The sequence below is a fragment of the Rattus norvegicus genome, chromosome 8, assembly GCF_021556685.1.
Source record: "Rattus norvegicus strain SHRSP/BbbUtx chromosome 8, alternate assembly SHRSP_T2T, whole genome shotgun sequence".
NCBI classification, from domain to species: domain Eukaryota; kingdom Metazoa; phylum Chordata; class Mammalia; order Rodentia; family Muridae; genus Rattus; species Rattus norvegicus.
Window position 1 is genome coordinate 49,083,910 of NC_141541.1, and position 12,787 is coordinate 49,096,696.

The 12,787-nt window shown below is 44.5% G+C and overlaps 1 protein-coding gene across 4 annotated transcripts in view; it reads right to left on the bottom strand.

Moving 5' to 3' along the window:
* Positions 1 to 530: 530 nt before the first annotated feature.
* Ubash3b (ubiquitin associated and SH3 domain containing, B) overlaps positions 531 to 12,787 on the bottom strand; it is a 146,513-nt gene continuing 134,256 nt past the window's right edge. For 2 of the 4 annotated variants that reach the window (XM_087561862.1, XM_087561864.1), the window contains exons 11-14: positions 12,604 to 12,748; positions 7,295 to 7,395; positions 5,788 to 5,897; positions 531 to 4,477 (exon numbers count right to left, since the gene is read on the bottom strand). In XM_087561862.1, the coding sequence (XP_087417988.1) occupies positions 4,340 to 4,477; positions 5,788 to 5,897; positions 7,295 to 7,395; positions 12,604 to 12,748 (494 nt within the window). In that variant the 3' untranslated portion in view covers positions 531 to 4,339. 4 annotated transcript variants of the gene reach the window in all.

Consider the following 12,787-nt stretch of genomic DNA (forward strand, 5'->3'; position numbering starts at 1 on the left):
AGGCAGGGGATTCGGAATTTAAACCAGTTTCAGTGGTTTATCTAGTTCAAGACTAGCTTGGGCCATGTGAGTCTCTGTCTCAAAATACCCATAAGCAATTATATACATGTATGTGTGTAGGTCTCCTTGTGTTCTGAGGATTGTAAGATGATTTCTTTATGGAGTTTCACTGCTGAACTCGTCTATTTCTCTCTTGTTAATTTGTATTTGTCCCAGGAGCCCGAGCTCTGAATCTTGGATCCATTGACAAGAGAGATACAGGGTTGCCCATGGTTTGCCTAGGGTGAACTGAAAGCATCACAGAGTACTCTTTCAGTAACTGTTGGGCTCTCACTTCTCCATCTGGATGCCTTACTGGAAAGGACCCAAGATCCACAGGGCTGCAGGAGTTTCCTCCCCTCTCCATCAGCAGGTAGCATCCTTTGGCCCAGTGTTGGAAGAGTCATACTCTTCACGGATACCAACGCAGTCACAGGGATCCCAGTACAGGACCATGTAAAGACACGACAGGAAGAGACCACACTCGGGACTTAATCTGTAGTTGTGCTGGGTCAACTGAGGACACAGTTTCCTTTTATTAAGTCATCTATGAACCATGTCAGTGGATATGGTCCTGGGACACAATGAACTGATCACAAGGCTGCCATAGCTCTATCCAGAGGATCAGCTTCTCAGCCACAGAAGCACTGACGCCGTGGGGAGTGTACAAGGAACTTGGCCATACAGCGAGGTGTGGTTTTCTAGTCTTATAATTACAAACATTTTCCCCCAAATAAATACACCCAAATCATATAGAAAAATGAGATACAAAAGTCTCACGTGTGAGAAAAAGAACTGACATGCCTTCCTAACACAGCAGGTTCAGTGTGGTCTATGTAAAACTGGAAGGCTCTGGGATGTTGTTTCCATCTCAGTGGCAACCAAAGCACGGGTATACATTGTTTCCATTTTAACGCATGTATCACATACAGAGTTCCACGAATAGTTTAACAGCTGCAAAATGTCTGTGCATGTAGAATGGCTAGGGAGGAGCAGGCAAATATCTGTGAGGACTGACTGTATATTGTCTGGCTACTAACGACTCTAAATCTTCAACCTACACACAGCAAACCTAATACTATATGTGCGTAACAGTCCAGCTATTTCTTTTGCATTGAGAGGCAATGCCTACCGTCACTCTCCTAGCAATCAATGACGAAGAGTTACAAAAGCAAATTCAATTTTAGTCATGTTTAACGATGAAAAGCACCTAACAGCCCCACCCCTATCACCTTTGTAACACGGACACCCCCTAAATAGATGACAAGTCAGGTTGTCCCCTGCTCTCCTTGACAGTCTTCTTCCTTGGAGAGCTCAGGCCCATCAGACTACACCCCTACACCCCCCTTTTTTTCCTCCTCCGGTGCATGTGCTGGATCAGTCAATTTAAATGCAAATGTCCAGGAGTCTCATTATCCAACTTTCTGCAGATTTGGTTCAGTTGACTGTGCCGATGCCTGTGAAGCTTAGTGGGAGGCTCATCTGTATTCTAACACATGAATATACTGAGAGTATTTTCAAAAGAGCAATTCATCGCCGCTCTGAAATTAAAGCCAGCGCCTGGGTTACAGAGGAATTCTGTTCCTGGCGCAGAAACCAAGGTTTCTACAAAGCCAGTGAGATAGGAACTTCTCTTCCTGTTGCCATTAGAGTTCCCCAACGACATCCGATAATTGAAATAAGAGTTCGTTTTCACAGGGACACACTCCATAGAGTGGAAAGGATACATCCCGGGCAGCGTTACACACAGCAGGAAGAGCATCTCTATGTATTCCAAACAGAACTGGCAAGAAAATGACCATCAGCGATTTACCAAACCCACATGGCTCCAGAAGGCTACTTCCTATTTTTATTTTTATTTATTTGCAAAGTCATCTTTCAAATATATGGTTACTTGAAAACAACTCTTTGGTTAAAGTATAATTAAAATAAGAAAGTAGAAAGTCTCCCAAGTCTTTCATTACAGGGTGAGAAATAACCCCCTCTTTCAGCTATCAGATGGCCCCTTAATGAGCCATTCAGATTGCAGGAATCTGAATGCATAGGGAAAGAGACACTGTCATCTGAATGTCACTGGCACCCCCTGGGGTGAAGCTAAGGGCTCCTCAAGGCCAAGCAGCAGTGAGAAGAAAGAGCCTGAGAAAGACAGCCTCATGGTGTGTATTAGCATGCACCAGTTATTCCAGTCAGACATACACACAGCAATCACAGGGAATAACACTGGAGCATGGACACTTGGTGAAGCGGGACACTATTTGGACTTGTCATCCCTTCCACTAATGTCATCTCCCCTGAAGTATTTCAGATGGCTTTCCAACACTTACCAAAAAAAAGGGGGGGGGGGTCGGGGGAGGCACATAGTGAAAAAAAATTTAATTTTTTCCCCTGATCTGTCCCTAACTCATTCCTTCTCCCAAGTATCATCTGAGCTAGCATGAGCTGCAGATAGAAAAGAGCTAGCCTCAACTCAGGGTCTACTGCCAGCGTAGAACTTCTGTATGCATATGAAATCTGATGATCCAGTTGTCTCTACACACAGATTCAGTGTGATTCCCAAGATTGCTCAGCTGGACCCAATCTTGAATTCTTTTAAACAGACCAGCGTGCAATAAGATGTTAATTGAATTCACATCACCCAGCCATTTTGACAAGCAATTTGGAGAATTAAACGTTTCTGTGCTCAAGGGTTTTCCACTTAAGTTCTTCAGAAAGTTACTTCAGATTCTGTCCTCTCCGGCTCTGTAGTCAGACGCTGTCTCTGTTGGATTAAGGACAATGGAATGTGGCCCAATCAAAGTGATAGAGTTACCTGAACACTTAAGACTAAGACATACAGGCGTATACAGGCATAGGTGTATGTCTGGCTGTTACAATGTAATGCTCTAGGACATATTTGTTTTATATCGGTGTTCCCTCTCAGTGGCTGGGGTTTCAATTTCTGCATACACGCTATACAATTAACTATCTCATACCGGGCTACTGTATGTGGCCCTCATGGCTATCGGAATACACAATTCAACAGACATCGACATGGAATGTTTTGGTTTGATTGTCATTTATTCTTCCTTTAAATACACGCACTCTCCCTAAATACGGGAAGTAGGTGTGGTGAGAGCCCCCGCAGAAAGGCTGTCACTCTCCAGCTTCCTTCAAGTGGCCCTCCCTCCCATTATTTTAAATTACCATAGAAAAGCGAAGAGGGCAGCAAAAGAAGCAGTGCAGCTGTGACTGTCACCATTCACATTAGTCCCTGGGCTTCCTAGACACCCTAAAACTGGCTAACCTACGGACATTCTGCTACACTGCACATGGACTCTATGTGACCAACAACACGACCCTCAGTACAGTTTCTAAAAATATCTGTATCGCACTGGAATTTTTTGTTTGTTTGTTTGTTTTTGTTTTTGTTTTTTGCTGATCCAAATAGTGAATCGAACCTACATCCTTCCAAAGGTCAATCTCCTTAACTGCTTAACACAGTCTAGAGCCTGGGTGGAAAGGCACGCCCTGATTCAGACAGGCGTGGGGACTTCACAGTTCATCCGGCCGTCACGGGAGTAATTTCAATTTGATGAATATTCTATGTCACTGCACCCCCCCATTTAATACACCACCCATTTCTTGATTCCTCCTGAGTTATGTCAAAGTGCTTGGGAGAGCAAACATGCTGTTCTCCACATTTCACAGATAGAGAGGCACAAAGGGCCAGGCTGCTCTGGAGATCAAGTGGTGGTACCAGGGTGAATGCTGGGAGTCCTCAAGTGGGTGCCTGGCACGCTAATGAATGGAGTCTGCCGAGAGGAGAATCTGCTGTCTGACACAGGACTGTTCTTATGTATGGTTCCTAACAACCACCAATGCACTCCTCAGGGTGGCTTTGCCTAACTTGCAAATAGAGCACAAAAGGCTATCCCATGCCCAGTTGGATTCCAGACACAGTCGTTCCCCTTGCATGCCTTTTGAGGGTGGGAGCAGCTCTCTGGGAGAAGAATGAGGCTCTTTAGCCATGCGTAGCCTGAAGGAGGGTGGTAGTTTCTGCAGCAGCAGGTACTCAGCTCAGGAAGACAATTCTCCAAAGCCTTGTTAGCTAGGCAAGTCCAGAGAGAAGGATTTTTTAAAAATTCTCCCTCTGAATCACGACTTCCCCTCGTTGACATAATCTCGCTGTCCCCTAAGCATGAAAAGAAATATGCTAAATGATTCTGAGCTGTCTGCTTTGAATGCAGCGTGGGCTTTCTTTCCCACTGCTAAGGAACATCCTGAGGGCTCGTCTGCAAGTTCCTCCCATCCCTCAGGCAGCTTATTCTTGCAGAAGGGTCTCTCTCCAGTTGAAGCCCCCAGTGGGTCCGTGGGTAAGGGGAAGGATGGGTGGGTCTGTCAGTTGCCATATTCCGGTTTCTCCCAGTTCTTCGCAGGAACAGAAGCCTAAATATGGGATCTGAAAGTCAAAGCATCAGGGAGGGAAAACAGAAGACCTTGAGTGAATGCCTTAACCTCTGTACTGACACAGACACTCAGCTATTTCCAGGGCATACAGGCAGACGTGTAAAACCTTCCAAAACTTAACAAACAAACCCCAAGCGAATGGGACCTGTAAGGCTAAGCATTTGTATTGATGAGTGGGATCTGGTCAATGGTGAGCAGACCTGCTACGTGATTAGGGACTGCTGGCTATTAGCATGGGGGAAGAGGACTGAAGTATGCATGGCACTGCCTTAAACATGGAGATCTACCCCAGAGCCTGAAAGTTGGATAGCATCAAACCCTGCATATATTTTTTCCTCTTTATTTGCACACCAATGACAACGCTTGATTTATAAACTAGACACGGAAAGGCTAACATCAATAATACATAAAACAGAACATTTTTAACAATATACTATAATAGAAGTTATGTGAATGGACTCGCCCCTAACCTGCCAATATCTTACTGTATAATACTACGTCTACAGTTGACCTCAGGGTTAGGGACAGACTAGAGTAAGGCAACTGTACCAAAAGTTAACCTCAAAGTGCATATCAAGTTTAAAAGGCAGACCAAGGATTTCCCACATTAAACTTGGGCACAATGGGAAAGAATATCCAGGTTTATTTTTTTGAGCTAGGGTCTCATGTAATGGACTTTCAGTCTGGCCTTGAACTCGTTCTGCAGCTAAGGGTGACCCTGACATCTTGATCATCCAGCGTCTACTTCCCGAGGACTGGAATTACAGGGATGTGCCACCACACCTAGCTGGTGGGGACACAGCACGTAAATGTGACATTCAGAGAAGAAACCATGGGCTGCCATGGCAAGTCAAAGCTTATTTCTGTGTTCTCTGTCCAGAGCCACAGTCATAAACAAGACAACCAACAGCCTTCCCACCATCCCCTCAGGTTATAGTCTAATGGGATGGATGCTTGCCTAAGTGAGCCTTTTTAAAAATAAGAACACTGTGGTCGAGTTCGAACCAGAATTTCTGTTTGAAGGGAAAAGAAGATAGCTGCCTCACCTGAAGGCACTCGCCTGTTAGTCCCTCATCACTTACAGTTCTTAGCGTCCTCCACAATAACCTTCCCCTTTATACAGTTCTAATCAAATACCCTATGGAGTTCCACTGAGCACATCTTGGCTGTGTTTGATCAGTAACCGAGTCTTCCCAGCTCAGCAGAAAATTCTGCTTCAAGGAAATTAGCTATCAGCCAGCCGCCCAACGGTTATAAAAACACAAAAGTATCACTGGCCCCGTAAATGCAAGAGTGAATTACCTTCCGGACCATTTGCACGAAGTCCTTAGAGTTCTGCGGGGATAGGCCTTGGAGCTGGCAGGTACATGCTTCGAGGGAAGATGCGTGGGCCACAATCAGAATGTTATTTCCTGGGAATTGAGAAAGGCTTATTACAGAGACTGTCTCACTATACATTGCATATGCGTATACTGAAATCATACTGCACTCTATGAATATGTACGCTTGCTATGTATTAATTAACAGCTTTAAGGAAGTCTAGGGCTGGAGTTCAGTGACTGGGCATTTCCAGCTTGCATAATGCTTTGGGTTTGGACCTGGACACTTCAAGGAAGTAGGTAAATTTAGGGCAGGGGAATCTATTAAAACACACTTCATTTGAGAATGTCATGATACTACCTCATACCTTGTATGATAATTTAAAGAGAAGTAAGAATTATTTTAAAAAAGAAAAGGTAAAAATAATTACCCTATGGTGTTAGGAGGACTCAGGTCCCTTCACCCAGCCTCCCCCATGGTTTGTTGTTTCATGATGTGGTTTACCATCAAAGCCATGGAAATGGGCATGGGTACAAGTCATAATTCTCACCTCACCAGACTGGTCAGCACTGCTTTGTGTGTAAGCATATAGTTAATAGGGATGTCCTTCCCATAGCTCTGTGTAACCATTACGGTAATTAAGTCACACGTCGACCATGTTGGCAGGCTCCCCAAGCCAGCCCCTCTAAAACAGTGTTAAATGTCACCACTGCAGAACTGAGCCCTGGAGACCTTGTAGCTGAGAACAGGCTTCATGTATCTTCAAAGTGTTGAGTAGTTTATTAGTAATAATTGCAGTGTGGGAATTATCCTTCCTCAGTTGCCCATGGCTTCCCATTGCTAAGATCTGCATGTATAAAGTTGCATTCTTTGCTCCTGGAGTATAAATATATTCACCTAAGACTTCTAAAGACCCGGAGTATAAATATATTCACTTAAGACTTCTAAATATATTCACTAAAGACCGTGAAGGTGGGCAGTTGGTCCTACATGTCATCAACTATTTGAGACCAGACTCTAGAAGATGCAAACAGACTTGAGCCTCACCCATCACTGCTCTTGGTTAGTGACAGCAAGGGGCAGTGTGGGCATGCATTCCTGTGGGTGGGTTTGTGTGTAGATGCTCCCATCCTGGATCATGGTAGGCAATTCAGAATGGAATTCTTCTATACAACATCTGGAAACTACAACTGGGTATCCCCTCCACGAGGTACAAGATGACTAGCCACAATACCAAGCCCAAGTTACTTAATGTGATGATGCCATCTACTGGGTTCCTGTGCCATAACTTTCTTGTTAGATCCTTACAGAATATCACAAACTGAATGCCAAAGTTTCTACAAGAGAGCCTGGAGACATGTTTCTCTTGTGTTACGCTCGACAAAGCAAGTTCAAACATTTCAACTGGTTCGTCGGTCATGAAGGAGAGCTGTCCCCACATCTAAACACATTTAAATATGGAGTCCCAAATAATGCCACCTACCCTTACTTTTGCATTCACTTATTATCTCCTTCGTCACCTGGAAACTCCTATTGATGTAGGTGTCATAGGATTCCGAAATCACCAATTTGCTGACTGGAATGTGAGGTCTGCAATGCAAAGGCAAACAAAGCAAGGAAACATTTCACACTTCAACCTTGAGACAAAGTGCATGACATCATCGTAAATATGCTGAGACCTCTCGGAGGAGCCCTTATTTCTGCTTATCCATTTCTCTGGAAAGGAAGGAGGCACAAGGAAGAGACTTTCCATTGTGTAGATGCTGAGGTTGGAAGACTTCGGTGCCACAGTGACTCACTAGAAAAATGAGGCATCCAGTGAGTGCCGACCCACAGGGATGCACCTAAGCAGACTGATTACTTTTTCTTGACATTAATGATCATCAAGGGTCCTAATCACATGGCTGACAGGAAGCAAGGTGGAGACTGGTTGACTCACTCTGTGTAGATCACCTGGGATGTCCAGGGTTCTCCCAGGCAGCCTTATTTACAATGAGCTGTAAGGGGAGCTTTGAAAAAGTGGTCCACCTATTCGTGAGCTTGTGAAATTTCCACCAGCCACTTTTTTCTCTTTGTGTCTTATTTTAAACCGTGCACCCAGCACTAGGAAAAGCCTGAGGGACATGGCGATAAATTAATTTCTCCACTTGAGAAGCTCTTTGTGTGGACTAGGTAGGGGGAGGCTGTAGATGGAAACCGTAACTAGGATACAATCTACAAGGGCATTAAAGAGGGGGATCAAAGCACTCACCATGCTGACCAGTCACCAGTACCCTTAGGGCCCACCTCGGTCTGTTTACACTCCCCTTTTATTTTATAGACTTTCTGGTCCAGGAGATATTCGTCCTATCTTACATCCTATGCCTTTTCTATTTCCATGTGCCTTTAATGGTTGAATGTGTGGTACCCAGTACAGGTGGTGCTGAGTTCTCTAAATTTGCATGACATCTTGATTATAATTTTAAAATCGTATACTGTTAAAATTAGTGCTAAAAATATTTACTGAGGGGCTCCCACGCATCAGGGGTATATGCAAGCGCATTGCCTGCATTTTTCTAGGATAATCTTTTCATGACACTTCCAAAAGTTCTAAGTCTCTAAGTGACAAAAGAGGCCCCGAGGTGACAGCTGACTTGAGTCTTTAGCAACTCTTAGAGCTGAGGTCTCAATCTGAGTCTTGGATGTGCCATGTGAACTGAACCTCTTATGGAAACAGGGCAACTTCTGCTAGTGTTCTTTTCAAGATCACCCATCATAGCTGGATATGCCAGCACAAACTTGAAATTCTAGCTTTCATGGGGCTAAGGTAGGAGAATTGCCAGTGGAAATTGAAGGCCAGTCTGTGCCATAGAGCAAAACACTCTCTCAAATAACAGATCAATCAACCAACCAGCCAAACAATCAAGTAATCAACCAACCAACCAACCAACCAACCAAACAAACAAACAACTAACCAGCCAGCCAACCAACCAACCAACCAACAAACCAACCAACCAATCAACAAACCAACCAACCAACCAACCAATCAACCAGCCAACCAACCAACCAAATGAACAACCAGCCAACCAATCAAACAATCAGCCAACCAGCCAACCGACCAACCAACCAACCAACCAACCAACCAACCAACCAACCAACCAAAGAAACAAACCACAAACCAACCAACCAAATGACCAACCAACCAACCAACCAACCAACCAACCAACCAACCAACCAAGCAAACATCCTGTAAGATTGCCCATTCAGTGCTCTATTTTACTCTCAGGAAGGCTAATACTGTAGTGTTTGGAGGAAACCTATTTTTCTAACCATTCAGCAGGCACATTGCTCCTGGGAGAAAGCTTCCTGATTCTCACTACTTGACTGTTCTCTGAAGGAAAGATAGAGGGAAGGGTGACCACCACTTAGGGATGGACATCTTTGTTCTGGAATGAACTCTTCTTCCTGGCCTCCTCTTTGCACCCCATCTCTTATACAGTTCCACTGTCATTCAACTTACCCTGTCTCCCAGGAACTCCCCTTTCCCCACATTCTGTAATAAAAAGCCACATTATATGGTCAGGGAGTCATTTTATGGGTGAGACCACATTGCCATATTTGAGATTTGTGTAAATGAAAAATGGGATCCTAGGACCTAGCTCCTCATCTGTTCTTGCGTTTGGTTCCTCCCAGCATCCTGAAGGGTGTCCTGATGGTTATGGGACAAAGCCTAAGTTTCTCCTATAAGCAGGGCCTATCACACTTCAAGCTACACCTACAAGGTCCTGCAATGTGGTTAGAGTCAGGTCAACTCCCAACCACTTCTGTACTTATAGCTTAAGTGCTCCATGGTGGTTTTCCAAGCATTCTCTCATGGCTGCCTCTTCTCCAACCTATACTGGTCCAACCATAGTGCAGGCTTTTGCCTTGAGCTTCATCCAAAGCTTACCTCACTTACACCCCACATCTATGACTTCCTTCAGTCCTCCCCCACCCCACACCAAGCATCAGGACCCTGTACCCTGCTTTGAAGTGCTTCCCAGTTGGTAGAATATTTTCTTTTTGTTTTTTTTCTCTTACAATCTTGGCCCAGCTCCCTAGTCTTCTTTCTACACACAGCCCACAGGCTGCTCTTGTTCCTGTGGAAGATGGTTAGATATGAGTCACCAGCCTGGGACAGTTCCCACACTCAGCTTCCAGCCCTTCCCTCCTGTTCTGTATGGTCCTGGTTGCAAGAAGCCAAGACTCTTTTTTGTTACTTACTTACTTAACTTTGTGTATGTGACCAGGTATATATTAAGTGTACCTTGTGTGTACAAGAGCATGAGGTGGTCAGAAGAAGCATCAGATCATCTGGAAATGGAGTGACAGACAGTTGTGAGCAGCCATGTGGGTGCTGAGAACCAAGTTGAGTTTTGCAAGAGCAGCAGATGCCCTTCACCGCTGAGCCCCAGAGCCCGGGCTATTTAAGCAGAGCACACTTGACTCCAATTATACTGACTCTCGGGGCTGTTCTCCATGTCACCATATGAGCTTCATTTACTTGCTCCAAAGATCTATTCATTTGGTTCCATTTATGACACTGTAGTTAACTCTACTCTAGGCCTCTCATAGCTTTTACGTTTGGTTTTTCTCAACTTTTCCATGGGATTAGAGGCTTCTCAGTTCCACTCAAAACTGACAGAAAATTGACAGAAATTTTCCTGTGTGTCAGGTCCTGTGTGTTCTGCCTTGGAGTCATTCTCCTCCTGACCCATTGCTGTCTCTAGCATTTTTTTAATGCTCCTAGGTGAACAATCTGTGTGCCGGGTCAAGAGTTTTTAAGGCCTGTTACATTGAATTTTAAAAGGGTAAAGGAAACCTGGAACAAGAACCATGTCTTGATCTAGGAATTCCCAGCCTTCATCCTGCCCACATGAGTATGGCCTGGGTATGCTGAGAAACTCAACAAAGAAGCATTTGCAGAACTTTTTAGGCCATCTTGGGAAATGTTGTAGGACACACGCCCAGTGGAAACTAGAACCTACCCATCCCAAGATGACCTGGATGGGGCTGGATGGAGAGAGAGAAAATTACTTTACCAATGTCAGTAACAAGGCTGCTGGTATGTGGACAGTATTCTGTTGCTATTTCCCTCAACAAAAAGAAAAGGAGTAGCCAGAGATAGGACAGAGCAAAGGGTGAAGCTCATTAGTGAAGAGTCTGATTCAATAGACATAATGTTATGTCAGTGAAAGCTAATTCCCTTAAGACCTGGAGTAGCACCAGGCTGAGAGGCTGGGATATTTTAGCTCTTGCCCAGTGAGTAGAAAAGTGAACGGAGAAGAAGGACTCTCTCCCATCCTGTCCGGTGACTCACTTGTATTTGAAATGGGGGGAGAGTAGAGAACAGGAGAACGTTCCACGCAGACTGGTCACTTTGCCAAATTCTGCTCTTGTTGTGGGTTGCCCTGGTGCTGTTTGTATTTCGATGTTAATTCTACTTCCTCAAGAGAGGCTTCCCCCAACGAGGAGTAGGTCACACACTCATGCGATCTCATCATATACTCGGGTGATCTCACCAAACTTTCTCCCCCTTCTGACTGGTCAAATAAAGGCTAGAGCGGGATGATTGGCCAATGGAAGGGAAAGGCGGGATGGGAGGTCTCGGCGAGCAGAGGAAGAGGAGATGAATGGAAGACGGAGTGGAACCACGTGGCCTGGAGAAGTCACAAGTAACAAGGGGCCTCGCAGCTGGGGAATAAATCAATAGAGTGATAGATATGCCCAATTTAGATATATACCTTATAAAAAATAACCGTGTTGCATGTCTGTTTTATATGGGCTTATTGGGGTAATAAGTTACCGCAGCATGCTCTAAGACAGAGGAGTTTAATCTCCAGACTGGCCTTCCTCAGTGTGTGGGTGGGTTTTTGAATGGTGTTGTCACTGTGTTACTATTGGTTAATTCTTTACTAGGCATGCAGAGTGTTCACTAGGAGCATTAAAAAACAAACAAACAAACAAACAAACAAGAACAAAAACCCGAAAACCTAGCATAGCATATGGTCTAATAAAGACAGCAATGGATGAGGAGAATGACTCCAAGACAGAACACACAGAACCTGACATAGAAAAATAGTAATAGATATTAATAGATGTTAATTTTTATAATAATAATGCTATTATTATTTCAATGCATTGTCACTTGGAGCCTCATACATGAAAATGGCTATCTGGGCTGGGGACATAGCTCAGTAGATTGCTTGCATGTGTGAGTACACACACACACACACATACACACACACACACATACACACACACACACCCCAACACACCATGCATACACACATATCTTATTCACTTTTACTTTCCAGGATCATAGAAAGAAGAAATAAAAATCCAGTGGTGGCCCATGCCTGTAGTCATGGCAATTGGGAGACAGAGAGAGGGGGAATCATAGTTGCAGGTTAGCCTGGCTACATAATGAGACCCTGTCTCAAAAGGATAAAAGAGCAAGTGATTTGGAAAATTTAAAGTGAAAATGGAAGGTGACACACTGTCACGTCCCTAATCCACTGAGCTGTGTTCTGACCACTTGTGTATGCCCCTAACATACTGAGTGGCTTTACCCTTACACTGAAGTAGATATAATCTATGCTAATATTAAATACCAACAAGCACTGGATGTCCCCCAGTTTGGTTTCCTAAAATCATAGCTTGGGTTCCCGCACTGTGAACTCCCTGTAGGCCTTGCTAGGTCCGTCATCGTCTTGATGAACATGGCCTGGTGACAGCCCAGGACACAGGGCCCTAGGGAGACAGCAAGTCAAAGGTTACCTGTAGGTTGTATCAACACTCAGGTTGGCTGCTGCTAGCTCTGATGGAGGCATCCATGCTGGCAATGTGCTCCCAGCAACCCACTTTGTCCATTCAAATAGGCCTGGCTCGACCCGAATCTTCAAGTGATTGTCTTGTTGTAAACCTTAGGGAGGAAGTAAAATTAAGATGAGGCGAGTCCCAC